This window comes from Furipterus horrens, unplaced genomic scaffold (genome assembly GCF_987537825.1).
Source record: "Furipterus horrens unplaced genomic scaffold, mFurHor1.1.pri manual_scaffold_1, whole genome shotgun sequence".
NCBI classification, from domain to species: Eukaryota; Metazoa; Chordata; class Mammalia; order Chiroptera; family Furipteridae; genus Furipterus; species Furipterus horrens.
The window spans coordinates 166,787,191-166,815,094 of record NW_028327171.1 but is presented as its reverse complement, the minus strand read 5'-3'; the positions used below and the strand labels follow the sequence as shown (position 1 = coordinate 166,815,094).

General features: G+C 35.7%; 1 protein-coding gene across 2 annotated transcripts in view; it reads left to right on the top strand.

Annotated features, from left to right (window-relative positions):
* SLC25A12 (solute carrier family 25 member 12) overlaps positions 1-27,904 on the top strand; it is a 174,111-nt gene that overhangs the window by 85,294 nt on the left and 60,913 nt on the right. For both annotated transcript variants that reach the window (XM_090280745.1, XM_090280742.1), the window contains exon 3: positions 21,282-21,424. In XM_090280745.1, the coding sequence (XP_090136871.1) occupies positions 21,282-21,424 (143 nt within the window). The remainder of the gene's footprint in view (positions 1-21,281; positions 21,425-27,904) is intronic.

Genomic DNA, 27,904 nt, shown 5'->3' with positions numbered 1-27,904 from the left:
CCATTTCTAACAGTTTGTGCTTGAGAGAGACAAGAATAGTAAAGGCAAGTGCATAGTCCAACTGACTTGCCTGTATCAGGGTAGCCATGTAATAATAACGACAATGGCTAACATTTATTGATCATTCTGCCATGTGTTGGGCATCAGCCTGTACTTTAAAGGTATTATTAATTTTCATAACAACCTTAGAAGGTAGGGTTAGTGTCCCTGTTAAATAGATGAAGTATTAAATGACTTGAGTAATGTGCCTTAGTTTATAAGTGGTGGAGGCTGCATTCAAATCCAATTGCAGAACTCATACTCTTAACCCTTGCATTATACTATTTTTTGGGATTTTAGAATGATTTTTGAAAGCCAGAGGTAGGTGAGGGGCTAATGGCAGCTATGTTTGTTAAGAAGTTAAAGAAAAAAGAAAATCTGTTCATGTAGATGATTTTTAAAAACTGCCTCTATACTGTAACTACTTAGAACATTTGGCTGAGGAGTTTGGATTTGAAACAGTGGGGAAGCGCTGTGGGTTTCTGAGTGGGCAAATTGAAGTGGTGAATTCTGGCAGCTCTTTGTGTTTGTTGGATAAAGTGTGGAGAGGTTGGAAGTAGGGTAGGACGATCAGTTAAGAAGCTATTGAAATAATACATGTGGGTGATAATGACCTAGAGAGGCTGGTGGCTGAGGAAATGGAAAGGACAATACCAGGAACTTTGTAAGGGATGACTCTATTGAATTTTGTATTAAATATGAAAGTAAAGGAAGGAGTGATGAATCTGGCATTCTTAGGATAGATGTTAATTGATGAAGCATCTATTTTGGGAATTTTGGGGAGGGACAAGGAGTTTAAGCGTGATTGCTAAATACATGTGCCCCAATAAGTTAAAGTTAGGTTTGGACAGATACAAATTCATGTAGGTGGTACATGAATCCTTGGGACTACGGGAGTTAAATATAAAATAAGACAAGGAATAAGGAACTGATTTGTAAGTGATATCCACAATTGAAGTGAGAAGGAGGAGGATAAGAACAAGAGAGAATGGTCCTGTGGGAGTTTAAAGTAGCATTTTACAAAAAAGATATAGTCAAAAACTAAAATATAGTTTATGCTGTTATTAGTATAATTGGTTTTGGTAGGATTTGGGAGTCACTTGAGTTCAGGATCATTTGAGCATTTAAAGAATACAGAGAAAATTTTATTTTGAATTTTAGAATACAGATGAAGCTCTTTTTAAAAAAATGGATATGTGGCATTAACTGTCTAAATTCAGAAATAGTATGGCTCAAAAGTCATTTCTTTTATAAACAGCAAAATATCTTGATTTGAAAGTGCTGGCATATCTATGTTAGTGGAATTATGTGTGCAAGTTCATGAGAAGGGCTTTATAAGAGTAAAGCATTATCTCTGGCTGGTGTGGCTCGGTGGGTTGAGTGCTGGCATGCAAGCTGAAAGGTTGCCGGTTCAATTCCCAGTCACGGTTCATGCCTGGGCTGCGAGCCAGGTCGCCCAGCTTGGGGCGTGCTCTCTAACACATTGATGTTTCTCTCCCTCTCTTTTGCCCTCCCTTTGCCTCTCTCTAAAAATAAATGAATGAAATCTTTTTTAAAAAATAGGAAAGCATTGTTATTTTGAGTATAGGGAAATAGGTTTATTATTTTTTCTGTCTTCATTGCTTCTCAAATTTTGATGAGCTATATTTTCTATTAAAAAAAGAAAGAACGGATAATAGTCACTAGGAATTTCCTGCCCCTCAAGCTTATAAAATTGGAGTACAACAAATGAATTTTTATGTGTTAGTCCATGCTATAATTTAACAACCAGTTGTCAAGCTAAGATTTTATTATTACTGCCCTTTCGACTGTCATTTCTTGATTTATCTTCCTTCTTTTACCTCTCTCACCCACTCACTATCATCGACCCAATTTTGCTACATCAGAAGTATACAGTAGCAAAAAAGGAGACAATAGAAGCAATGAAGAGGGAGGTGAGGTGAGGTGAGGTAAGGATATTGGGAATGCCACAGGTTGTTTGGTATAAGCCTGACAAATTTCAAAATAAAAACTTTATCTGGTCTGTGCTTTGTGACAAAGTAGGTTTATTGAAAACTGTTTTGAGTGAAAGATTTTTCAAGAACTCTTTTTTTCTTTTTCTTTTTCTTTTTTTAGTTGATAGACCTATTCATTTACCAAAGTATTGTATGGGAAAAATAGTTTGGTCTAGCACATATATTATGAAATGTACTGCAGTGTAGAGCTCAAATATTATTTTGAGGCTATTCTTTTTCTCATTATCACCAGTGTAACAACAGATATCATATAAAATTACGAAGATGCTTTTCTCCCCCTATCTTGTTTATTTAGGATTAGAGAATAAGTGGACAAAGATGCTGCTAATGTAAAACAAAAGAGTGATTTTTCCTTAGGGTTTTTAGTATATTAACTTTTATTTGAAAGAAATGTCCTTTTATTTAATAAATATTCATTTACGTTTTATGTATATACTTACTTTTGGCAGCAGCCTGGGTCTGAGAAGGAAATTAAGCAGGGCTTTAGGCAGGAGACCCTTCCACTTTGTTGGAATATGCATTAGAGCTATGTTTTCAAAAGTGTGGGATGTTTACCATAATATTACAGTTATAATACAAGTAGTAGTAAAAAAAATGCTAGCATCTACTGAGTCCAGGTATGGAGGGGAAAAATTGCTTTCTTAAAATATTTGTGGAAACAGGGTTTTTGGAAAGCAATGTGGCAATGGTTTATAATAAAAAGAAGATATCATTTGAACAAACATTCCTACTTTTGGGGTATTTACCCTTGAGAAATAAAACTACACATAAGAATATGAATAAGTATAAGGTTGTTAGTTGCTGCACTCAGTTCTTCCTGAAACGGGGTGGGGAGACAATGCAAAATAAATGCTATCAAAGGAAAGTTGTAGAAAAATTAAACTGTGCAGATACTAAAAAGAATGTATTAAATCTATTCCAGCTGATTTAGAGGGATTTCCAATATACTATTAAGTGAGAAAAGAAAAATGTAAAGAAGTGTATATGGCATGATTTCAGTGTTCTAAAAGTCACTTCAAATATATTGTATGAATATTTATACATATGTTTGTATGATTTAATGGACATTGAGAAAAATATGGAAGGCTCAAAACTAAGTTGTTAACTTGGTTGGAGGGAGAATTAGGAGAAAATAAAAACAAAGTCTAAATGTATATGTATCAGATTTTGAACAAGTGAGTAATTTAAAAAGTCAGAATTTAGCAGTTTAGAACCTGAAGTTAAAGGACTTCCCAGCATAAATTGAGTTGAATAAACAGTATGAGATAAATGGAAGGGGAGTAGTTTTCTTAGCCACACTGATTATTTTCAGCAGTTCTTCAGAATATAGGAATTGAAGATAATAATTAGCCTTTATCTTTAGTTTGTGAAATGTTTGCCATAAACTACATCGAGTTCTCATATTTAAAAAACGTATTAGGCATTAAGGGCAAACTGGCATCCTAGTGAGACTTTATCCTTGAATCAACTAGAATGATTGAAAAATAACTGAAAAGATGAGAAAATTGGTGTCATTAAATGCCATGTGATGTTCTACCAATTAGTACATTTTTAATTGCTTACTCTGTGCCAGGCTAAGCGTTGTGTTAGGTTCTACCTTTATAGAACTAAGATAGAAGAGCTCAGTAAAGGTAGGACCTCCCATTCTAGGTAGGAGTGAGACAGACAAAAACAAGTACCCACACACACTAACTACAGTGTGACAAGCCCAATAAGGAAGTAAAAAGAATAATGGTAAAGGCTATCATTTTTCAAGAGGGTGGTCAGTGAAGGCCCCTGAGGTGATACTAGAGCTGAGAACTAAACAGTGGATTGAGAGAATTCCAGGCAGAGGGCTCACATGTACAAAAGTCTAGATATGGATAAGGTTTGGGTATGTTCAACAAGCAACAAGGAGGCCAGTGTGCCTGAAGCATCAGTGAGTGAGAGGGTGAATGGCCGGGAAGAGATGAGGCTGAAGGAGCCACACCAAGCAGGGTGTTATTTATAGGCCTCCAGAAGAGTTTGGATTTTTTTAAAGGGCTTAGTGGAAACCACTGAAGGTCTTTCACTTTGGAAGTAGAATGATTCAATTCGTATTTAAGTAGATCATGTTTAAAAAGGTAAAATTAAAATTAAATTTTCTTAATGCATTTCTATGCTTCCTGCTGTCCATAGTGTTCTTAGAATGCCTTGAGCTGGGCCTCAGGTGACTTTCCCTCTGGGAGGCAGAAGAGTGTAGCGAAAGGCCATGTGGGCTTTGTAGTCTAACCTGGATTTGAATCCTTATTTGATCCCTTTTTTGCTATGTGACCTTAGGTGTTTACATTACTTTTGGAGCCTATCTCCTTATCTGTCTAAAAGGATAACTACATCTAGCATCCCTCTGTGAGATACTAAGGTAATAATGTATAAATAGTGCCTGACCCATGGAGAACGGAATAAAGCTTAGTTCATTGTTCCCTTCCTTTTCTTCTAAGATGAGAACTTTTCTTTTCTGAATAGGATTTGAGTCCCCAGGTAACTACCGGACCTATAAAATGACAACATATTAATATGTGTTTATGACTGTGTACATATAATCAGTTAATTACTCATATTCGTGAAACATACATCTGAAGATGTTCACAAATCCACACGTTCAGAAATACATTTGTATGAGGTAATGGCTTCTCTCAAGTCTGTAGATTCTGAGATGATGTATAGCCATGGTCCAGTAATGAGATAACTGAGAGACTGTGTAAGATATGTGCAGTTTTCTCTTGAACTTCAACTCTTCAGTCTGGATCAGAGAAGGAATAATAGTTTAACCATAGGCTCTGAAATACTAAAACGCAGACCTGAAGAGAGACTTGTAATTCACTTTTTATATAAAACCTTTAAAAAATCATCATTTCCCTGTTCTCTCCGGCTCTTTTCTTAATCCTTTGTACAGCAAGTCCTTTGATAATATCATTGTGCTCAATTCCATTTCATTATAACATTGATGCGATGCCATAGGATCTTAACTATTTTTTACATTAGTTAGCCTATGGTAAATTGGCTTCTTTATGTGTCATTTTGATGCTGTTCCAAGAACCTATTGATGATGATAAGTGAGGACTTAACTGTACAGCTGAAGCTTCTGAAGAATCATTTATTGAAGCCAGTGCCTGGCCATTTTTGGGCTTCTAAAACAGTGTAACTGGTTACTTACTAAGTCACTGTTTTGTCTTGGGTGCTATTTTAAATGTTTCATACACATCAAATTTAATACTCAGAACAACTCTCTAAGGTAGGTACCATTAGTATTCCCATCTTATAGATGAGGAAGCTGAGCCCCAGAAAGGTTAAGCAACTTGCTCAAGGTTACACAATAAATGGAAGAAACTTACTTTTCCTTTTTTAAGGTATGTTTTATTGATTAGGCTATTACAGTTGTACCAAATGGTTTTCCCTTTGCACTCCACTGCCGAGTACCCCCCTTACCTCCAGCAATCCGCCCCTCCCTTAGATCATGTCCATGAGCCGTGCAGATAAGCTTTTTGCCTTCTCCATTTCCTTTACTATTCTTAACATCCCTTCATTTTGTACCAACCAATTATGCTTATAATACCTGTTCTTTGTCCCCCATTTCCTCCTCCCTACCAATAACCCTCCATAGACTCTCCATATCTATGATTCTGTTCCTGTTCTAGTTGTTTGCTTAGTTTGGTCTTGTTTTGTTTTTGTTTTTTAGAGTCAGTTGTTGATAGTTTTGAGTGTGTTGTCATTTAACTGTTCATAGTTTTGATCGCCGTCTTTTTTTAAATAGATCCCTTTAATATTTCATATAATAAGGGCTTGTCAGTGGTGAATTCCTTTAGCTTTATCTTGTCTGCAAAGCACTTTATCTGCCCTTCCATTTTAAATGATAGCTTTGCTGGATAGAGTAATCTTGGTTGTAGGTCCTTGCTCTATCACTCTGAATAACTTCTGGCCAGTCCCTTCTTGCCTGCAAAGTTTCTTTGGAGAAATCAGCTGATAAGTCTTATGGGAACTCCTTTGTAAGTAACTCTCTGCTTTTCTCTTGCTGCTTTTAAGATTCTCTCTTTACCTTTAACCTTTGGCATTTTAATTATGATATGTCTTTGTGTGGTCCTCTTTGGGTCCAACCTTTTTGGAACACCTGTACTTCCTGGACTTGTATATCTATTTCCTTTGCCAAATTAGGGAAGTTTTCTTTCATAATTTTTCAAGTAAGTTTTCAATTTCTTGCTCTTCCTCTTTGCCTTCTGGCATCCCTATGATTTGGATGTTGGCACTTCTGGAGATGTTCTAGAGTTTCCTTATTCTCTCCTCATTTTTTAAAAAAATTCTTGTTTCTTCATTCTGTACTGGTTGACTGTTTATTTCTTCCTTATCTTCCAAATTGTTGATCTGAACTCCAGGTTCCTTCCCTTCACTGTTGGTTCGCTGTGGATTTTTCTTTATTTCACTTAGTGTAGCCTTCATCTCTTCCCTTATGCTTTTGTGGTACTCAGTGAGTTCTCTGAGCATCCGTATCACCAGTGTTTTGAACTCTGCATCTGATAGGTTGGCTGTCTCCATTTCATTTATTTTCCTGGGGTTTTAATCTGTTCTTTTATTTGGGCCATACTTTTTTGTCTCCCCAATTTGGCAGCCTCCCTGTGTTTCTGTGTATTAGGTAGAGCTGCTTTGACTCCCACCTGTTACATTGTAAGGGGTGGAACCTTAAGTATTTGCTTGGCAACCTGTTTCACTGCTTTGTGGCACTGTATATTGGGGAGGGGTCAGAGAGGGAACAATGTCACTTGCTTAGTAATTGCCCTGTTTCCAGTAACTTCACCTGCTTTCTTTATGTGACTGGTGCTCCTCTAGCTGTTACCGTGGTGGTGGTTCCCAGAGTGGGTGGGTTTGCATACATTTGAGGACTGTTGGGGCCCTCTAAACCAGTTCTCCTGAGAGATGGGCAGTTTCTTCTGCTGTCTCCGTCCCCACTGGTTTTCACAGCCAGAAGCTATCAGGTTTTATTTCCCCTTGCTGGAACCCTGGGCTGTGCAGTCTGGCCTGAGGCTGGGATAGCTCCCCAGGTGTCCCCCACCCCCAGCTTTTAACTGCCACACGTGAATGTGGGACTGCTGGTTCTGCTGGCCACCACCACCCACTGTCACCACACCATGCCCTATATGCCCCAGCTCCCCATCTCCACCCCTTCTACCCTCTGAATGAGTATTTCTTCTTTAAATCCATGATTGTTGGACTTCTATACAGTTCTATTTCCTGGGAGTTCTGGTTGTTTTTTGTTTTGAGGTTAGTTGTGATCCTGCTTATGGTTGTACGAAGAGGCAAAGTGTGTCTGCTTATACCTCTGTCTTGGCCAGAAGTCTGTACTTATTTTTCTACATCAGACAATCCATGTACTGTTTTTCCTTTATTTTTTTAACATAATATTGTTAGTACATATAAAATAATCTTGTTGTTATGTAGCCTTTAAAAACTTTATTGTTGAAAATTTTAAATGTATACCAATTAGAGAAAATAGCATAATAAATTGCCATATACCCATTACTCAGCTTAGCCAACTTTAATGGCTAATCTTGATTCATCTATATTGCAGCTGCATTGTGTTATTTTGAAGCAATTCCCAGCAACAGACCACTGCATCATAAATACTTCAGTATGTATCTTTAAAAGACGATGGCTCTCAAAAACCAACCAAACAAACCACAATATAATGATCACACCTAAAAATATTTCTTAACATGAATTTCCATTCAGTGTTAAAATTTTCCTGATTGTTTCATATTTTTTCAGTTGCTTTATTAAAATTAAGATCCAAGCCAGGTTCATACATTGTATTTGATTGATTTCTCTCTTAAATCTCTTAATATTTTCTGCTCCCTACAAGGATAAAGGTCCTTCTTTTTTTAAGTAAAAATCTTGGTATTTAATTAAGACTTACCAACATTAAAACATTCTACCTCCCTAGGTGCTGTACCTTCGTTGTTAAAGACATGATTTGCCCAGACTTATAAATATATATGCTCCTTGTATGTTCCCATGGTTACTTACACCAAGAGATTAAAACAGTTACTTTAAGAACAATGTAAATTATTCAACTTAATCTGCCTGGAGAAGCATTCTAGTTCCAGTTATTGGGTTCTCTGGGGTTGTCAATTATTTCCAAGATTTTGGGCATTTTAAGGGGAAAATTGTTTTGGTAGACCTACTTTATTATTGATTTTGGTGATTAACAAGGGTCTTGCCCCTCCCTACTGTGTTAAGAATTGCATTGTTTAGTAGCTGACAGTAGGACTTGCTGTAATGGACGGTAAAAGTACATATATTAAAGCAAAACAAAAAAAGCACTTAATATTTCATGGAAGCAATCTGTGTTAGAAAGGCAGACAGTGGAGTAATTTTCTTTGCAAAATCAAAAAGGTTTTGTTTCTAGTGTATGTGAAATGTGCAGCTGAGAGTGCTAATTAAAATTAGGTGTATAAAACTGCCTTTCCCCAATGGATGTGTAGTTGATTTTGATAAATATCAGAAAAATTTGGCATCGCTAATTAAAATCTCTGCTTTAAAAATTAATGTGACTCCATAAAGTTAAAATTGGAGGGAGGGGATGGGTGGAGTTTGAAGAAGGTGGGGGGTGGATAAATGGTAATGGAAAAATACAATAAAAAATAATATTTAAAAAGTGTTAAAATTAATATGGCCAAATGTTTTTTAAATTATTTTTTCTCATTAAAATATTATTTATGATAGTGAATTCCACATTGCACTAATGTAACTGGGTGTGTGTGTCAGATATGTTGTGGTCTTTGCTCATTATGCAGAGTGCTTTTGTAGTGAAAAGACAGGCATTCTTGACTAAATTTGGCTTTCATTAGGAGTAAGAGCAGTAATGGGGAAGAACAGCAAAAGGATTAGTCATATGCTCAGCTTTTTCCTTGGTACATGTCTTTTTCTTCCATTGTTCATATAATTTCTATATGGGAAATGCTCTATTTAATATTTGAAGTTACTGAACTTTGTGACATTGTCATTTGAGTTACTGAAATTGAAAATATGTTAAGATCTGAAAGTGTCAGTTCATCTCTGTTGGAACGAAGTCACAGAGGAACAATTTGCTTTGACTCATATTACAGCCACTTGTTAGGTAAGCAGAGGTGATTCTGCCTAGATCAGTTAGGACCAATCTCCTGGTAAAGCCAACTATGGAAGGAAACCTTGATTTGGAGAAAAATGAAGAATTAGAACAATAACTCCATGTTTGAGCAAAAGCAGAAAAATTCAATAAACCAAGGAGGGAAACTGGGATTATATGCATATATGCTTTATAGTAACAAGTATTTTGCTGTTCAAGGTCTCATTTTTTTCCCTTACAACAAGACACCTGTTTTCTGTTGAAGAGGCTCAGAGTGCTTAGCTCAAGAAAGTGTAACTAGTTAATGGCATATGGGATTGGAACCTGTTTTCTGACCCTGGGTTAGGTGTGCATCATACCATTGTCTCTGAACTGTCTGAGGACTCTGCATTCCTAATATTAGGCATAGTGCCTAGCACATAGTTGGTACTTCATAAATGTTTATAACTGAATGCGAAATAACCAGAAAGATTTCATTTTAGCAGATTTTTTATCTTAAAAAGTAGTGCTTCTAGATATATCACCTTGATTTGGATATACATAAAAAGAAAATTCTTGATCTTGATACACTGTATAACTTTTAGAAGGTAATCAGCTTTCTAGACACAGCAGATCAGAATTTTCCTTTATAATCTCTGAAAAATCTTTTAGAAATATAAAATATCAAAGGATCTGTTTTTTAACTTAAACCATTTAAGCAGGTAATTTGTATCATTTAGACTATTTGGGTTTTTAACCCAACCATGTCATTGAATTTTAAGTTAACCTTTTTTTCCCCTTACTTAATGGAAATTCAGGGTGGGGTGTAAATTTTTTCTAAAATTTGTTTTACAGTAAACCTGTGATGTAGGTAGCATGTATTCTTCTAAAGGTCACTTAAGATTAAATTTGGTCAGTGGCAAAAGAGTTACTACTATCCACTTTACTCCAGGCAAATGAGGGCTTGATATGTTGATCTGTTGGCTTGATAGGCAAAACATTTCTAGTTAACATGGCCTTTTTATTTGCAGGCAGAGGTAGGTAGTGAAGCATGAAACCCTCCCATTTTTATAGGTAATAATTTGGATTAAATGTGTAAAGGTTCACTTCCGGTCAAAATGGAGGCATAGGTAGTTATGCTTTGCCTCCTCGCAGAACCATAAGAAGGATCACAATTAACCTCAAAACAAAAAAACACCCAGAACTGCCAGAAAAATCAAACTGTGTGGAAGTCTGACAACTAAGGATTTAAAGAAGTCATATTTGTTCAGACCAATAGGAGGGCAGAGCCAGGGAGCCAGGGTGGTGCAAGACTGTGGCTGTGGCTGGCAGAACAGGTGGTCCCACATTCATCTGTGGTGGATAAAAATTGGGAGGGTTACCTTGGGACTCAGCAAACCCAGTCCCAGGCCAGACCATACAACCCAGGGTACCAGCACTGGGAAAATAAAGCCTCATAACTTCTGGCTGTGAAAACAAGTGGGGGGTGGTGTGGCAGAAGAAACTACCAGTCTCTCAGGAGAGTCCATTTAAATAGCCCCACATTCCTAGAATGTATGCAAATCCACCCATTCTAAGAACCACTATCAGGGCAATAGCTATAAGGGCACTAGTTGCATACAGGAAGTGGGTGAAGTGACTGGAAACGGCTCTACTCAATACACAGAAACAAACACAGGGAGGCTGCCAAATTGAGGAGACACAGAAATATGACTCAAATAAAAACAGAACAAAACCCCAGGAAAAGAACTAAATGAAATGGAGACAGCCAACCTATCAGATGAAGAGTTCAAAACACTGGTGATAAGGATGCTCAGAGAACTCACTGAGTACCACAAAAGCATAAGGGAAGAGATGAAGGCTACACTAAGTGAAATAAAGAAAAATCCACAGCGAACCAACAGTGAAGGGAAGGAACCTGGAGTTCAGATCAACAATTTGGAAGATAAGGAAGAAATAAACAGTCAACCAGTACAGAATGAAGAAACAAGAATTTTTTTAAAAAATGAGGAGAGAATAAGGAAACTCTGGGACATCTCCAGAAGTGCCAACATCCAAATCATAGGGATGCCAGAAGGCAAAGAGGAAGAGCAAGAAATTGAAAACTTACTTGAAAAATTATGAAAGAAAACTTCCCTAATTTGGCAAAGGAAATAGATATACAAGTCCAGGAAGTACAGGTGTTCCAAAAAGGTTGGACCCAAAGAGGACCACACAAAGACATATCATAATTAAAATGCCAAAGGTTAAAGGTAAAGAGAGAATCTTAAAAGCAGCAAGAGAAAAGCAGAGAGTTACCTACAAAGAAGTTCCCATAAGACTTATCAGCTGATTTCTCCAAAGAAACTTTGCAGGCAAGAAGGGACTGGCCAGAAGTTATTCAGAGTGACAGAGCAAGGACCTACAACCAAGATTACTCTATCCAGCAAAGCTATCATTTAGAATGAAGGGGCAGCTGAAGTGCTTTCCAGACAAGGTAAAGCTAAAGGAGTTCATCGTCACCAAGCTATTATTACATGAAATATTAAAGGGAATTTTTTGAGAAAAAGAAGAACATCAAAACTGTGAATATTAAAATAACAGCACCATGGACATGGACAAACATGGTAGGGATTGACTGTGGGAGAGAAGGCATGTGGGCAAGGGCAGGGGAGAGCAATGGGAAAAAACGGGACAACTGAAATAGAACAACAATAAAAAAGTGAAAAAAATAATAAACTCACAACTATCAACAACTGAATCTAAAAAACAAAAACAAAAACAATCTAAGCATACAGCCAGAACAGGAACTGAATTAGATATGGAGATCATATGGAGGGTTATTAGCAGGGAGAGGGAAGGGGAAAAATGGGAGAAAAGCTACAAGGATTAAGAAGCATAATCGGTGGGTACAAAACGGGAATTTTAAGCATAGCATAGGAAATGGAGAAGCCAAAAAACTTATATGCACAACCATGAACATGAAATAAGGAGGGGATTGCTGGAGGGAAGGTGGGTACCTGGTGGAGGGGTGCAAAGGGAAAAACATTTGGGACAACTTTTAATAGCATTATCAATATAATATACTTTAAAAATAATGAGAAAAAGATGTAAATATTCTAACCTATAAGATCCATTTTTATTTCTCAAGCTTTAGAATGTCAAGGCTTTTCAAGTTCATGTGAACTATACTCAATGTAAATTTAAATATTTCTGGAAATGTCAAAGCTTGTGCACTTTTACATTCAAATACTTGAGTTGGGTTTGGATAAAATTTAATTAAGAAAATAGACCACCTATTTTTTTGTTTGTTGTTGTTTTTTAAGATACTGCCAGCCACTTCTTGTCTGTGTCTTTCAAGTGTCCTTGACTTCTTGCCCAAGAAGTATTCACAAGTGCTTAAGAGATATCTTTGAAATGGCAAATGATTAACTCTAAAGTTATTTGGAGTATGGACATAATTTTTGGTTTACTTAATGTCAGTTTATTCCACCCTTTGAAATGATAGTAACAAAACGAAAATAATATTATGTGACTACTAAGTTATTTGATATATTGAATTTTTAGCATTGGGAGACCTAAAACTGTTTTAAGTTACTTTTTATTGTTTTTAATGTGAACATTAAAGTAATTTTGATTAGCAGAAAGAGAAGGTCTCACTAAGGCCACTAAATGTTTTCTTAGTTCTAGCTTTATGTGTTACTATAGACCATGTTTACTGTTAAAAAATCTGTTTAAAACATTAAAATAAGCATCAAAAAGTAATGAAATTGTTTAAAGTAAATGGGTCATTCTTATTTTAAAGTATTAAAAATACTTTTGGTTTAAATATATTAACCATTTTACAGTAACTGCTTTTTTTCTTGTTATTAACATATTAGTTCTAGCTTTATGTGTTACTATAGACCATGTTTACTGTTAAAAAATCTGTTTAAAACATTAAAATAAGCATCAAAAAGTAATGAAATTGTTTAAAGTAAATGGGTCATTCTTATTTTAAAGTATTAAAAATACTTTTGGTTTAAATATATTAACCATTTTACAGTAACTGCTTTTTTTCTTGTTATTAACATAATACCTAAAATGTTTTGGCATCTTGACTGACTGTGAGTAGATTCTAGTTTCAGTTCTTAACTCCCTCTTCTGTTCTGTCTATTCAGGCAACATATTGGCTCACACTGTCATTGCAAGTAATTATCTCTACTTTAATGAGTTAATTAGTTAACTGTCTCCTGCAGAAGTCAAGAAGTGAGTGACTCCTTGTGAATGAGAAGATTTGTTTTTTTTGCTCTGAGCTATACACTTTATCTTTCCGTTTAAATCAAGTTAAAATAGACTAGGAGAGTTGGGGAAAACACTAGCAAAATACCTCAGGGTACATGATTCTCTGGCATCATTTATAACCCCAGATACTGGCAAGGCCTATTCCAGTACATGTCAACCAAAGCATTTGTTTTCCTTGTGGGCTGCTGTGCCCTGGTAGTTTATGCTGAGGCTGCTCTACATCATGATAGTTTTAAAGTCAAGAATATTGTGAAATCCTGGTGATTGAATAAGTACAGTATCTTTTAAATGTACGTATGTGCATATGAATGTATGTAGTGTTCTGTGTGTGTAGTGGTGATAATCCTGGCAGTCAAACTCAGGTAATAGATATGAGACATCTCTGTTCCCTCCAAAGGACAATTAGATGCCCTATTTTGTTAACACGAAATCAAATGTTTTCGTATATGCTCTCATTTGAAAATTTACGTTTGCTAATTAAAGAAAGAAACGCTCAAACATTCACAATAACCAATCTCTTGTATTTCCTTATTTTGTATTTTGTTCTTCTCTTAAAACATTTTTTTTCATAGGAGTCATGCCCAGGATTCCTTGTCAAAGGATGTGAGCATTTATATGACTTTTTATATGATGTATATGCATATTTGTGTGTGTGCATATATTACTAAGTCACTTTTCAAAACAACTGAATTTGAAAAAAGCAAGATGGAATGGAACAGTGTGAATCGTATGTTATTATTTGTGTAAAAAAGAGAAATGGATAAGAATATTTATACACACATTTGTTTGTATGTATATTAGCGTGTATATACAATATATATATGTATATCTCATGTATATATAATATATTTGTTCATGTGTAAAACATCTCTGGAAGAATATACAAGAAATTGCCTTTTGAGTGAGGAATTGAATGACTGGGATAGAGATGGGAGGAAAACTTTTCACTGTATTATATCTTTTTGTACCTTTTGAATTTTAAATGGTATAAATATACCCCTATTAAAATAATATAAAATCATATCCATTAGCAGTAGATAAATGTACCCATTTTTAAAAAATTGTTTTTTAAATTTGCACTTCCCAATGCCTTGGTTCAGGCTCAACCTCTTTTACCTGGATCTTTACAGTAGCCACTACAGTACTTGGTCTTCCTGCCTCTAAATCGCTTTCTTTCTTCTCCAATTCATCTGTCACATTGCTACCTGGGAGAGCAAAGGTCAGATAATCTCTCTCCCCCTCTAAAATTTGTGGTGGAATCTAGTGGCCCCCAGAGTAAAGCTCATAGTTATTTAGTTTAATATTTAGTGTTCTGCTATTTGATCTCAAACTTTTTTCAGCTTCACCTTCTACATGTCTTTATGTATTTATACTTTCTCTTTGTTACCATTTCTCTCTTCAACTAACTTCTCTCCATCCTCAAAGAAGAAAACGTTTATTTTTCTATTTGTTTAGATGATTTTTATTTTTTTAATCTGAAATAGCCTTTCTCTCCATTTTTAATTTAAATTGAATTTTACTTTTTTTCTTTTAATCCTCACCTAAGGACATGCTTATTGATTTTAGAAAGAGGGTGAAAGGGAGGGAGAGAGAGAGGGAAAGAAACACCTATTGGTTGCCCCTTGTATGCACCCCAGCTGGGACCCAACCAGCAACCCAGGCCTGTGCTCTGACCTGGAATGAACCTGCAACTTTCTGGTTTACAGAAAGACACTCCAACCAATGGAGTCACACCGGCCAGGGCTGAATTTTACTTTTAAGGCCTATTCTGAACGTTATTTTCTTTTCTCTTCCCAACCCCGTCCTACCAATCCTTAGGGATGAACCACTCCTTTTTGGTTCCCATAGTTCATTTTTCATACTGTGGTTTGGCACTCATATTCTAGTTAGTGGTTGACTTACTAGTTTCTCTAAATTCTACTTTTAGACTTCCCTGTGTAGCTCCCTTTCTAGTTGCAGTAGTCTCCCTGATGTACCTTTCCCTGCTCCTGCCTGTTTGTGATCTTGGTAAAACATACCAGATTATGTCATATATTGAAGAACAAAAGAAAGAAGCAATTTACAGAAATTGGTAATATCCATTCACTATTAGTATCAGTACCCTGCAGTTTACTATTTTTATCCTATATTTGCATACCTGCTGTTTTTGAAACATCAAAAATTGTTTAGTCTTCTTTTTATAGCTGTGTGATATGTCTAGGCACGTAGGAGGAGAAATGGAGCTGTTGAAGATCTCACTGTGAGTTAGTGATAGGGCCAGGATTTAAACCTAGGACACCTTCAGGAGTGACTTTTATAGCATGTAGAGAGAACATGACTTTATATTGGGGTGATATTTGTTAAGTGCTATCAACAGCACCAACTCCTTATGGGCTACTTTTTATGTTGCTTAATACAGAATTTACTGTGATTGCCTCTGTGGTGTGTTTCAGAATCTAACAAAGGAAACATTTTTTATTTAACCCTTTGGGTGCCATATGTAATTGCTAAAATTCATGTGAGAAATGCCAGCCTATTTTGCTGAGAAATGCAGTTTTTGAGAAATGTCTATAAAAACATTATTATTCATAATAATATGCTGAAAATTTCATGTCATATAGTAAATACACTCTTCTTTTGTAAGCAGTATTCTTTGACACAATTTAGCAAAGAATTTATTGCATTAAAATTATTTTATTATAACAATTATTTTAGAAAAAATAAATTCTTTCCTTCAATATGGCTTTTGAAGTGTAATATATGGCATAATATAAAACCTATGATTATAATTTGAAAAAACACATAGCAACATGGATAACAAGCAATAAGTATGCCAAATATTGCATAAATTAAAAAAAAACTTCATAACGTACAAAAAAAATGACCACAAACAGCATTCACACTAGAGACATATATCAATAGATATCAACAGTGAAAAACAGTTTATAAACAAAATGCTAACGCTATAGCATGAAGCAATGAAAATGTCCATTAGCCAAAGCTTCCTTATCGTGTACACTGCATAGAGTTTTAACAATTATTGCAAAGGTAAATGAAATTAAAAGGACTATTTAAAATGTAAGTAACAATTATGACAGAATTAATATGTCAGTATTTGAACAAGCGTAAAAATTTGAAATTTGGATCAACATGAGAAAAAGTTATATCAATATATAACCTGAGGTACAAAAAAAGAAAACATAAAATACAAATTATTCCATTGTTATTTACATTTCTAGCCATCGAAAAAAGAGTTGCTGGGAGCAATGCTGGCACTTTTGAGAAAATTTGTCAGCGTCGCGCACAGCGATGTTGGCGCTCAAAGGGTTAATGCTCTCCTTGTTGAAAGAGCCATGTTTTGGTTTGGTCTGATCACAAATGAGGACATTGGAAATACCTACCCAAAAAACAAACCAACAGTTCTTTGCTCTGATCTTTCTTAGCCCTGTCTTTCTGTGTGGAGCAACCACTTGGAATCTTTTAACTATTTATTTTGGCATTTTCCTTTTTATTTGTATACTGCTACTTCTAGACATTATTAACTTTCCATTACAGCAGTTGAGGACTTCGTTATACTACTTCCTCCCCCATTCTTTTTCCTCTATTCCCCTCAGTATATTTATAATCATTATTCAGTTAATACTTGGTATCTACATTATTATTATTAATGTTTTTTATGTATTTCCTATTTTTGTGCAACAAAAATACATTTTTTATAATTTACTTTTTCATAAAGTAGAAAAAAACCTATATCTTCACTTAGCAATTTGTGTACCTGTTGCCAGTTCATTAATTTAACAAATATTTACTCAAGGCCTACTATGTGCCAGGCATTATTCTTGGTGCTTGGGATATATCAGTGAATATACTAGACAAAGACTTTTTTCCTTTTTGACAATTACATTCTAATTGGGAGGTAGACAATAAACATAATAAATAAGTAAAATATATAGTATGTTAGAAGGTGATAGGTGCCAAGTGGAGCGACAGAAGGGGGATTGTGAATACAGATACTGGCATGGGTTTTAAGACTAAATAGGGTGGTAAGAGTCGGTCCCATTGAGAAGGTGACATTTGAGCAAAGATTTAAATTTCTCTGAGTGTTATTTTCCACATAGCCAAATAAATGCCTTGGATAACCTGACATTTCATTTTCCCTAGTGGCTTAGGAAAGCCACTTGGAGCTTTCTGTCTGCCCCAGCCAGAACTAGGCGCTCTAGCAGCCTGCACCATAATCATGGTCCCAGGATTTCCCTGGGCCATTTTTCTGAGTTGGATCGTCTTTTCCCACATCTTTCTCTTACTTGGTTCTTGTTCTATTTTTGATGGAGCAAATTCTCCTACAGCTTCCTGAAAAAGGCTAGATGAAGGGAGAAAAAAAGTGTTAAGAATGTGGATATCTCAAAGTGCTCTCAGCCTACCCTTACAATGGATTGAAAGTTTATCTCAATTTAGAATTCTAGGTTGGAAATCATTTCTCTTAGAATTTTCAAGGCCTCATTGTAGTGTTTTCAAGCTTCTAGTGTTTCTGTTGAACAGCATGATGCCCATGATTCATAATTCTTTATATATGACCTGTCGGGTGCATGTATGTCTGTGTTTAATTTATTGTGCTTGGCACTTAGTGAGCCCTTGTATTCTTTAATTCAAGGAAATTTTCTGTTGTTACTACTTCGATAGTTAAGTAGCTAAATTGAGCAGTTTCAACCTAAAGAAGAGGACTTTGATCTTCCGTGTTTGGTCATGTCACAGTACAAAAAACCCTAAAAATAATGAGGCATTTATTTGATAGGCATGTATTTTATTTTGTTTTAAAAAATGATTAATATAAAAGGTAGAATATTTTTATTTTTTTGAGCTACTGGAACTGGGAGACATACCTAGACGGAAGATGATGTTCATTATGCTTTTCTCATTCATTTCACTTGTGCGGTTTGGCAGGTTTCCCCTCCACTTCCCTCCCCAATCAGGATGCCTCTGTGAGGCTACAGATGTTTTCTCACTTTCAAGGCTTGATCACCTTGACTGCCCTTTCACCTTTCCCCATCTTTCTGATATCTCTTCTCTTACATGTATATGTATATTTTAGTTGAGATAAAGGCCACATAATATATAATTCAAATTTTAACATTTTATTTTTTGTCTTCATTAAGCTATAGTTATTTTTAAAGTCATTTTGTTGATTATGCTATTACAGTTGTCTCAATATTTTTCCCTTTGCCACCCTCTGCCCGGTACCCCACTTCTATCCAACAATCCCCACCTTAGTTCATTTACATTGGTCATGCATATAAGTTCTTTGGCATCTCTAGTTTCTTTACTATTCTTAACTTCCCCCTGTCTATTTTGTACCTACCAGTTATGCTTCTTAATCCCTGTACCTTTTACCCCATTCTCCCCATTCCCCCTCCCCACTGATAACCCTCCATGTGATCTCCATATATATGATTCTGTTACTGTTCTAGTTATTTGCTTGGTTTGTTTTGGTATTTTAGATTAAGTTGTTGATAGTTGTGAGTTTGTTGTCATTTTAATGTTCTTAGTTTTGCCCTTCTTTTTCTTAAAAAAGTCCCTTTAACATTTCATGTAATGATGGCTTGATGATGATGAACTTCTTTAGCTTTACCTTGTCTGGGAAGCACGTTATCTGCCCTTCCATTCTAAATGATAGCTTTGCTGGATAGAGTAATCTTGGTTTTAGGTCCTTGCTTTTCATCACTTTGAATACTTCTGGCCAGTCTCTTCTTGCCTGTACAGTTTCTTTGGAGAAATCAGCTGATAGTCTTATGATAACTCTCTGCTCTTCTCTTGCTGCTTGTAAGATTCTCTCTTTATCTTTCACCTTTGGCATTTTAATTATGATGTGTCTTGGTGTGCTTCTTCTTAGGTCCAACTTGTTTGGGACTCTCTGTGCTTTCTGGACTTGTATATCTATTTCCTTTGCCAAATTAGGGAAGTTTTCTTTTTTTATTTTTTCAAATAAGTTTTCAATTTCTTGCTCCCCCTCTTCTCTTTCTGCATCCCTATGATTCAGATGTTGGCACTTTTGGAGATGTCCCAGAGTCTTCTTAATCTCTCCTCATTTTTTAAAATTCTTGTTTCTTCATTCTGTATTGGTTGACTGTTTATTTCTTCCTAATGCTCCAATTCATTGATTTGAACTCCAGCTTCCTTCCCTTCACTGTTGGTTCCCTGTGGATTTTTCTTTATTTCACTTAGTGTAGCCTTTATTTCTTCCCTTATGCTTGTGTGGTACTCAGTGAGTTCTCTGAGCATCCTTATCACCAGTGTTTTGTGCTCTGCCTCTGGTAGGTTGCTAGCTCTATTTCGTTAGTTTTTTTTTTTCTGGAGTTTTGCTTTGTTCTTTCATCTGGGTCATATTTCTTTGTCTCCTCAATTTGACTGCTTCCCTATTGTAAGGGGTGGAACCTTAGGTATTTGTCAGCACTGGGCGACTCCTTTCATCACTTTGTGGTGCTGTATATGGGGGAGGGGTCAGATAAGGAACAATGCCGCTTCCCTGGTGCTCACTCTGTTTCCAGTCACTTCATCCACTTCCCATATGTGACTGGTACCCCTCTGGGTGTTGCCCTTGGGGTGGTTCCCAGAATGGGTGGGTTTGCATACATTCTAGGACTGCGGAGGCCCTTTAAACAGACTCTCCTAAAAGATGTCCAGTTTCTCTGCAACCCCAACCCCCACTTGTTTACACAGCCAGAAGCTATGAGGCTTTATTTTCCCAGTGCTGGTACCCTGGGCTGTGCACTCTGGCCTGTGGCTGTGATGCTTGCTCCCCAGGTGTCCCTCCTGGCTTTACCATTCATGAATGTGGGACCACCCTTTGCACTGGCCACCACCACTGCCTTGCTGCCACCTCCTCACCGCCGCCACTTCATCACCTCCACGCCATGATCTCTTAACCCCGGCTCCCCATCTCCACCCCTCTTACTCATCTGGATGAATATTTCTTCTTTAAATTCTTGGTTGTTTGACTTTCATAGAGTTCTATTTTCTGGAAGTTCTAGTTGTTTTTTGTTTTGAGGTTAGTTGTGATCCTTCTTATCGTTGTGTGAGGAGGCAAAGCATATTTACCTACACCTCCATCTTGACTGGAAGTCAATTTTAAAGTACATATTTTGGTGTTTTTAGTATATTTATAATATTGTCCAGCCTTCACTACTAGATAATTCCAGAAGATCTTCATCGCTCCCAAAGAGAACTCCTGGACATGTTAAAGCAGTTATTCTCCATTCCCTGCTCCTCCCAGCTCCTTGCAACTGCTCTCCTACTTTCTGTCACTATGGATTTGCCTATTGCAGACATTTCATGTAAATGGAATGCAATATGTGACATTTTGTGTCTGGCTTCTTTAACTTATAATGTTTTCAAGTTTGATTGTTCCATGTTATAGCACAGCGATTTTCAACTGGTGTGCCACCAGAAATTTTAAAGCATGCATATCTGACTGTTTGGTCAGAGGCATTGACCTCTTTTCCCATATATTTTGAAATAAATAATTGATAACAGTCAACATAACAATAGCTGTCCAGTGTGAATAAATTAAAATTATACCTTTTCTTGGTGTCAGAGTGACAAAAAAAATTTTTTTTGGTGTGCTGCAGAATTTTAGTAATTAGTTTATGTATACCATGGGATGAAAAAGGTTGACAATCACTTTTATAGCATATATCAGTATCAGTACTTTACCAGTGGTTCTTAAATCATGCTCTTGGTGTTTTTTTTTTTTCATTATCCAGAGAAATACTTTGCATTTATTATCCATATTTTGATTTTGATACTGGCCTTTAATTTATATTTTCATAAAACATTTGTTTGCTACGAAATGATATAGACTAATTTTAATTTTTAAGTGTATATTATTTATTTTTTAGTATGCCAGTACTGAGGTTGATGGAGAACATTACATGACCCCAGAAGATTTTGTCCAGCGCTATCTTGGACTATATAATGATCCAAAAAGCAATCCGAAGATTATCCAGCTCTTGGCAGGAGTAGCTGATCAAACCAAGGATGGGTAAGACTTTTATTTTTATATATATTTTTCAAAACTAATATTCTGTAATATTTAATTAAAAAAATGGAAAACCATGTTTACCTATGACAATCTGGAATTTTAATATTAATAAATCCTATTTTTTTCTTAAATGTTCATAAAAATTGTATTTACTACCATTATCAAGGATATTGCCATTTTTTTTTTAAACTTACATGTGAAAAGTCATAGTTTATATACAGTAATCTGAACAGAATGGTTTTCAGATAACTAAGTGTATTCATTTTCTTCATTCGTTCATTCATTCATTTAATAAATATTGAATAACTATTAACTGCTATATTTTAGGCACTGTTTTAAGTGCTAGACATACATATGTGAATAAATTGCAAAAGTGAACAAAATTTAAAAGTAAATTGTAACATTTTAGGTTGTAAGTGCTATAAAGAAAAATAAATCAGGGAAGAATTTAGAGAATGATATTTATTCATTTTTCTGTCTGCTCATTTATTTGACAAATATTTATGAATGACCATCATTTGCCAGGCACTGTTGGACCTTAGAAGTACAAGCACAAATAAAATGGGATTCCTGGTCTTTTTTTTTTTCTTTAATTTAAATTAAAATTTTATTTTTTAGAGAGAGGGGAAGGGAGGAAGAAAGAGAGGGAGAGAAACATCAATGCAAGAGAGAAACATTGATCAGTTGCCTCTTGTACGTGCCCAGACTAGGGACCAAACCAGGGACCAAACCCTCAACTTAAGCATGTGATCTGACAGGGTATGGAGCCAGTGACTTTTCACATTGCAGGAGGGCACCAACCAATTGAGCCATTCCGGTCAGGGCTGGGGTTCCTGGCCTTAATGAGAAGCTCATGGCCTAGTGAGATTGACAATGAATAAACAACAACAAAAAAGCTATACTTCAGAGATAAGGTTCTACACTAGAAGCATATAAAAGGTACAAAGGACACCCAAGAAAGCATAGTTAAGTCTGTTCTGGGTGGTCCAGACAGCATCACAAGAGGGGTGAGGCATGAGTGAAATCTGGCAGGATGAAAGGATCTTGATGGTGGTTGGACAGATAGGAAGGAGAATTCCAGGAAAGGGAACAGCAGTGACTTGAAGCACCAAGGGGCATGTGTGTGTGTGTGTTTTGGGGAATAAGAGTGGGTGGTTGTGTTACAAGTACTTTGGTGTGGTTGTGATGTTGCTTTGTCACTGTCAGAGTTGTGGTTGGAGTGGAACTACGGGCCTTGTGTGCTAGGTTTTGACTGTATGCTGTCGGCTCATGACTCTCAATCATGGAAGTATTTTTAGCCTGGCTGTGTATTGTGCAGTTACAGAAATAGCAAGGTGCATCTTAATGGAGTATCAGTCAACTCAATTTAAAGGGAAAAAGCACACCATTTTTATGTTAAAATCACATATGATTGAATCATGAAGCAAATGGAATACTTTTATGAGTTATACAAAAAATTTGCCTTGCTTTGTGAGTTCCAAGCTATTGGGTTGGCAAAAAGTTCATTTAGTTTTCTTCCATAAAAGAAAACACATAGTTTTCATTTTCACCAATAACTTTATTGATTTGGGTATTTTGAGTATGTTTGCTATCTCCCATGTAGTATAACAGTGATTGTTCTCAATTAATGTCTCGATTTCATTGCTATCAACTTCAACTAGTCTACCTGGCTGTGAAGCATTGTCCAGTGAGAAATCTCCAGCATGAAACTTCACAAACCACTTTTGACACGTTTGATCAGTCACAGCACCTTCTCCATACACTGCACAAATATTTTTTTGCGTTTTTACCGTTCTTGAAACAATAAAGCATTATATTCCAAGAATGTTTTGCATTTTCTTCCATCTTCAATATTAAAATGGCTACACAAAAATTCACCAATTTGATAAGTTGTTTTTAAAACACATACTGACATGACAGCTGTCACAATACAATCTAACAAAATAGTTTCAAATGAAGTTCAAGACAACTAAGCACTATCAGAGCCATCTTACCGAAAAACAAACAAGCTTTTTGGCCAACGCAATACATACTGAGGTCTTCAAGGACCCATATTTTTTCTCCTACCCATAGAAAGTTCTTGTGTGAAAAACTGGAAAACTAAGCAATAAGGAATCTTTAAACATTATTTCTATTACCACAAATGATAAGATATTAGAAAAATGGTAGGTTGGAGTAGGACAAGACTTGAATGCAGTGAAACTTCTTTAGGAGACTGGTAGTAGTTCAAGGAGAAATGTTATCTATATTCTTTGAGTCCAAAGTTAATATTGTATTCATTTGTATTTTCTTGCAAAATCTAGCACAATGCATGAAATTTACTATGAATATTTTATATCTTGGAAAGATTTTATATATAAAATTTATCAATGGCAGATATTGGGGAACTTGTATATATTTTGTGTCTAGCTTCTAAAAAAGTCAGATCAGCTGATAATTTACTATGGATCATTTAGTCTTTGAGTACCTCAATAGTGCTTAAACAATAAGGCATGTGAAAATTATATTTAATCAGAATTCCTTCTTCAAAATAAAAGAGGCATATACATTTAGCTCTTTTAGAAACAGAGTATTTATTATTTATTTGCTTTGAGACCTGTTTTCAGAGTATCTAAATCTTTTCAGATGTTTTCTTTTGTGACCATCTTGTCCATCTCAGTAGTGAATCTTTTTTGAAGCTTCATTCTTGTGGTTCTCCCAGATTCAGTTAGGTAGTTAAAAGTGTGTGGGCAAGTGGAATCAAGGGTTTAGGTTGGTAGACTAGAATAGATCAAAAATGGGTTTTGGCTAGTAAAAAATCTAATAATGTTGAAAAGTTAAAAACAAAGTCTGTTTCCCTTTTTAAAAGGTAAATATGTTCTATTTCAGGTTTTAAAAACTTCTGAAACTCCCTTCTCCATCTTTGGAATGAGTTAGGTTGGGATTGGGTAGGAAATCTGATTCATTGTTATGTAATAAAAATAAGTAAGTTTATGAAACATAGATTATTTATTTTTAGAGAGAGAAATAAGGGGGAAGGGAGGGAGAAAGACAGGGAGAAAAACATGGATGTGAGAGGTAAACATCTATTGATTGCCCTCCTGCCCACCGCCCCCCCCCCCCATGCCCTGGGACTGAATCCTCAACCTCGGCTTGTGCCCTGACTATGAATAGAACCAGCGACTTTTTTTTTTGTTTGATGGTACCCAACCAAATGAGCCACACTGTCCAGGGTGAAACATAGATACTTTCTAAAAGCAGAGAATGGAAGAATTTTCTAGAAATATGGGGATTCTTAACCTTCTGTTCATTAACTTCAGAGGTTCCCGAACTTGTTGAAATACGATACAAAATGAGTAAATTTGTATCTGCATTTTTCTGGGGAGAAATCTCAGGTTTTCAAAAGGGTCTATGACTTTGAAAAGGTTAAGAGTCGTTGTTAAAATTTCTTTAATACTTTTATTATTTTATTTTATTTTTTAATTAACTGAATATTGGGGTGACATTAGCTAATAAGATTATATAGATTTCAAGTATACACTTCCATGAAAGATGATCTGTACATTACATTGTGTGCCCACTACCCAAAGTCAAATAACCTTCCATCACCAGATGTTTGGCCCCCTTTACCGTTTACTACCCCCATCCTTCTTCCCTCTGGTACCACCATACTGTTGTTTGTCTGTGAGTTTCAGTTTTATACTCCACATATGAGTCAAATCATATGGTCCTTAGCTTTTTCTGACTGCCTTATTTTGCAAGATCCATTCATGTTGTTGCAAATGGCAGTATTTCCATCTTTTCATATGGCTGACTATTCCCTTGTATATATGTACCACATCTTCTTTATCCAATCATCTATGAAGGACACTTTAATTGGTTCCATGGCTTGGCCACCATGGTGCTGCTGCAGTGAACACTGGGGTGTATATATCTTCGTGAATAAATGTTTTCAAGTTTTCTGGATAGATACCCAGAAGAAGGATAGCTGAGTCAAATGATAATTCTATTTTTAACTTTTTGAGGAATCTTCATACTGTTTTCCATAACGGCTGTACCAGTTTACATTCCCACCAGCAGTGAATGAGGGTTCCCTTTTCTCCACAACCTTTCTAACACTTGTTATTACTTATCTTGTTGATAATTGCTGTTCTAGGAGGTGTGAGATGGTATCTCATTGTGGTTTTGATTTGAATTTCCTTAATGGCTAGTGAAGTTGAGCATCTTTTCATATATCTGTTGGTCATTTGTATATCTTCTTGGGAGACAGTCAGGTCCTTTGCCCATTTTTTAACTGGATTATTTCCTTGGTGTCGAGTTTTATGAGTTCTTTATATTTGGATATTAACCCCTTGTTGGAGCTCTTGTTTGCAAATATCTTCTCCCATTCCGTTGGTTGCCTTTTTGTTTTCTTGGTGGTTTCTTTTGCTGTGCAGAAGCTTTTTAGTTTGATATAGTTCCATTCATTTATTTTTGCTTTTACTTCCCTTGCCTTTGGGTCAAATTCATAAAATTTACTCTAAGGCCAAAGTCCATAAGTTTAGTATCTATGTTTTCTTCTGCCTAATTTATTGTTTCAGATCTTATATTTAGGTCTTTGATCCACTTTGAATTTTCTAATGAAACTGTAGTCTAGTTTCATTCTTTTGCATGTGGCTTTCCAATGTTCCCAGCACCATTTATTGAAGAGGCTTTCTTCTCCGTTGTGTGTTTTTAGCCCCTGTGTCAAAAATTATTTGCCCATATCCATGTGGTTTTATTTCTGGGCTCTTAATTCTGTTTTATTGGTCTGTGTGTATCTTTTTCTGCCACATGTATGTTTTGATTATCATAGCTCTGAAGTATAATTTGAAGTCAGATATTGTGATAACTCTGGCTTTGTTCTTTGTTCTCAGGATAGCTTTGGCTACTTGGGGTCTTTTTTGGTTTTAGACAAATCTGATGATTTTCTATTTCTTTAAAATATGTCATTGGGATTTTGATGGAAATTGCATTAAATCTGTATATTGCTTTGGACAATATGGACATTTTAACTGTTGATTATTCTAATCTGTGAACATGGAATATCTTTCCATTTCATTGTGTCTTTTTAAATCTTTTTAGATAATGTTTTGTAGTTTTCAATATATAGGTCCTTCACATTTTTTGTTGTTTAGTCCTCGGTATTTTATTCTTTTTCTTGCAATTGCAAAAGCAATTTATTTTCATTTCTTTTTCTGAAATTTTGTTGTTAGTATATAGGAATTTTGTTGTTTGTACATTGGTTTGTACCCTCCAACTTTACTGTATTTGTTTATTGTTTCTCATAGCTTTTTGGTGGACACTAGGGTTTTTATATGTAAAGAGTCATGTCATCTGCAAAAAGTGCCACTTCTACTTCTTTATTCCCAGTTTGGATGCCTTTTATTTCTTTTTCTTGCCTGAGTGCTGTGGCTAGGGCTTTCAGTATCTTTAATGCTTTTAATTCAAGAAAATCAGAGGCTTTGGTAATGTTTAAGTCAATCAGTCCTCATTTAACATTTAAGGAAAATCAGGCCCAGAGAGGTTGACTGATTTGCCCAATTACACACAATTAGTTCTTTTAATTTTCAGTCTGTTTTTCTTTTTGCTGTCTTGTACGTAACTTGAAGCAGTAATGCATAATATTGTTTATAATCACCCAAGACCAAATCTGAATTAATAGAAATAGTATTGACAAGTTTAAGTGATTTAGTTAAGTGTATGGGAAAAGCAAGTTTAGGAGTCAGTACCATGCCCTTTTATGTACTGACCCTCTTCTTTCTCTTGCCCACTCCCTTTCTTCCAATAGATAGTAAAGTGAGCAGGAGTGTTTTAATGTAGGTACTTGCTTTGGAGAGTCTTGTAGAAGATCACTGTATGGTATAAATAGCATGATGGTGGTCTAAAAGGAAAGCCATTAGCCATGTAGTATTTGTGAGATTGTGGCTTAAACTTTGAAATTCTGGTTGTATAATGAAAAGCAGAATCACTTTAGAATTTAATGCAGGTCTCAAGGATTATTACTGTATGAGCTAATCTAAAATAGTTAGACAGTCCTTGTTTGAAACTGTGACTTCTAGAGCCAGTTTCTATATTTAGCTCTTGTCAGAATTTCATCTGGAGGTTCTATTCTCTTACGATATAGAAAACTTCTCTTTTACTTTTTCACAAGTGTTTTACTTTAATATTTTCATGCATATAGAAGAATGTTTTATAAAAATTTTATTTAATCTTTATTGTATTTTTTACCATTTAGTCCCAATACCCCCCTACCCCCAGCAGTCACCACACTGTTGTCCGTGTCCATGAGTCCTTTTTCCTTTTTGCTCAATCCCTCCACCCCCAATCCCTGCCCCCCCACTAGCTGTCATCTGCTCTTTATCTATGAGTCTGTCTCTGTTTTGCTTGTTTATTCAGTCTATTCCTTAGATTCCACATATGAGTGAAATCATAGGGTATTCTTTCTCTGAGTGGCTTATTTCACTTAGCATAATGTTTTCC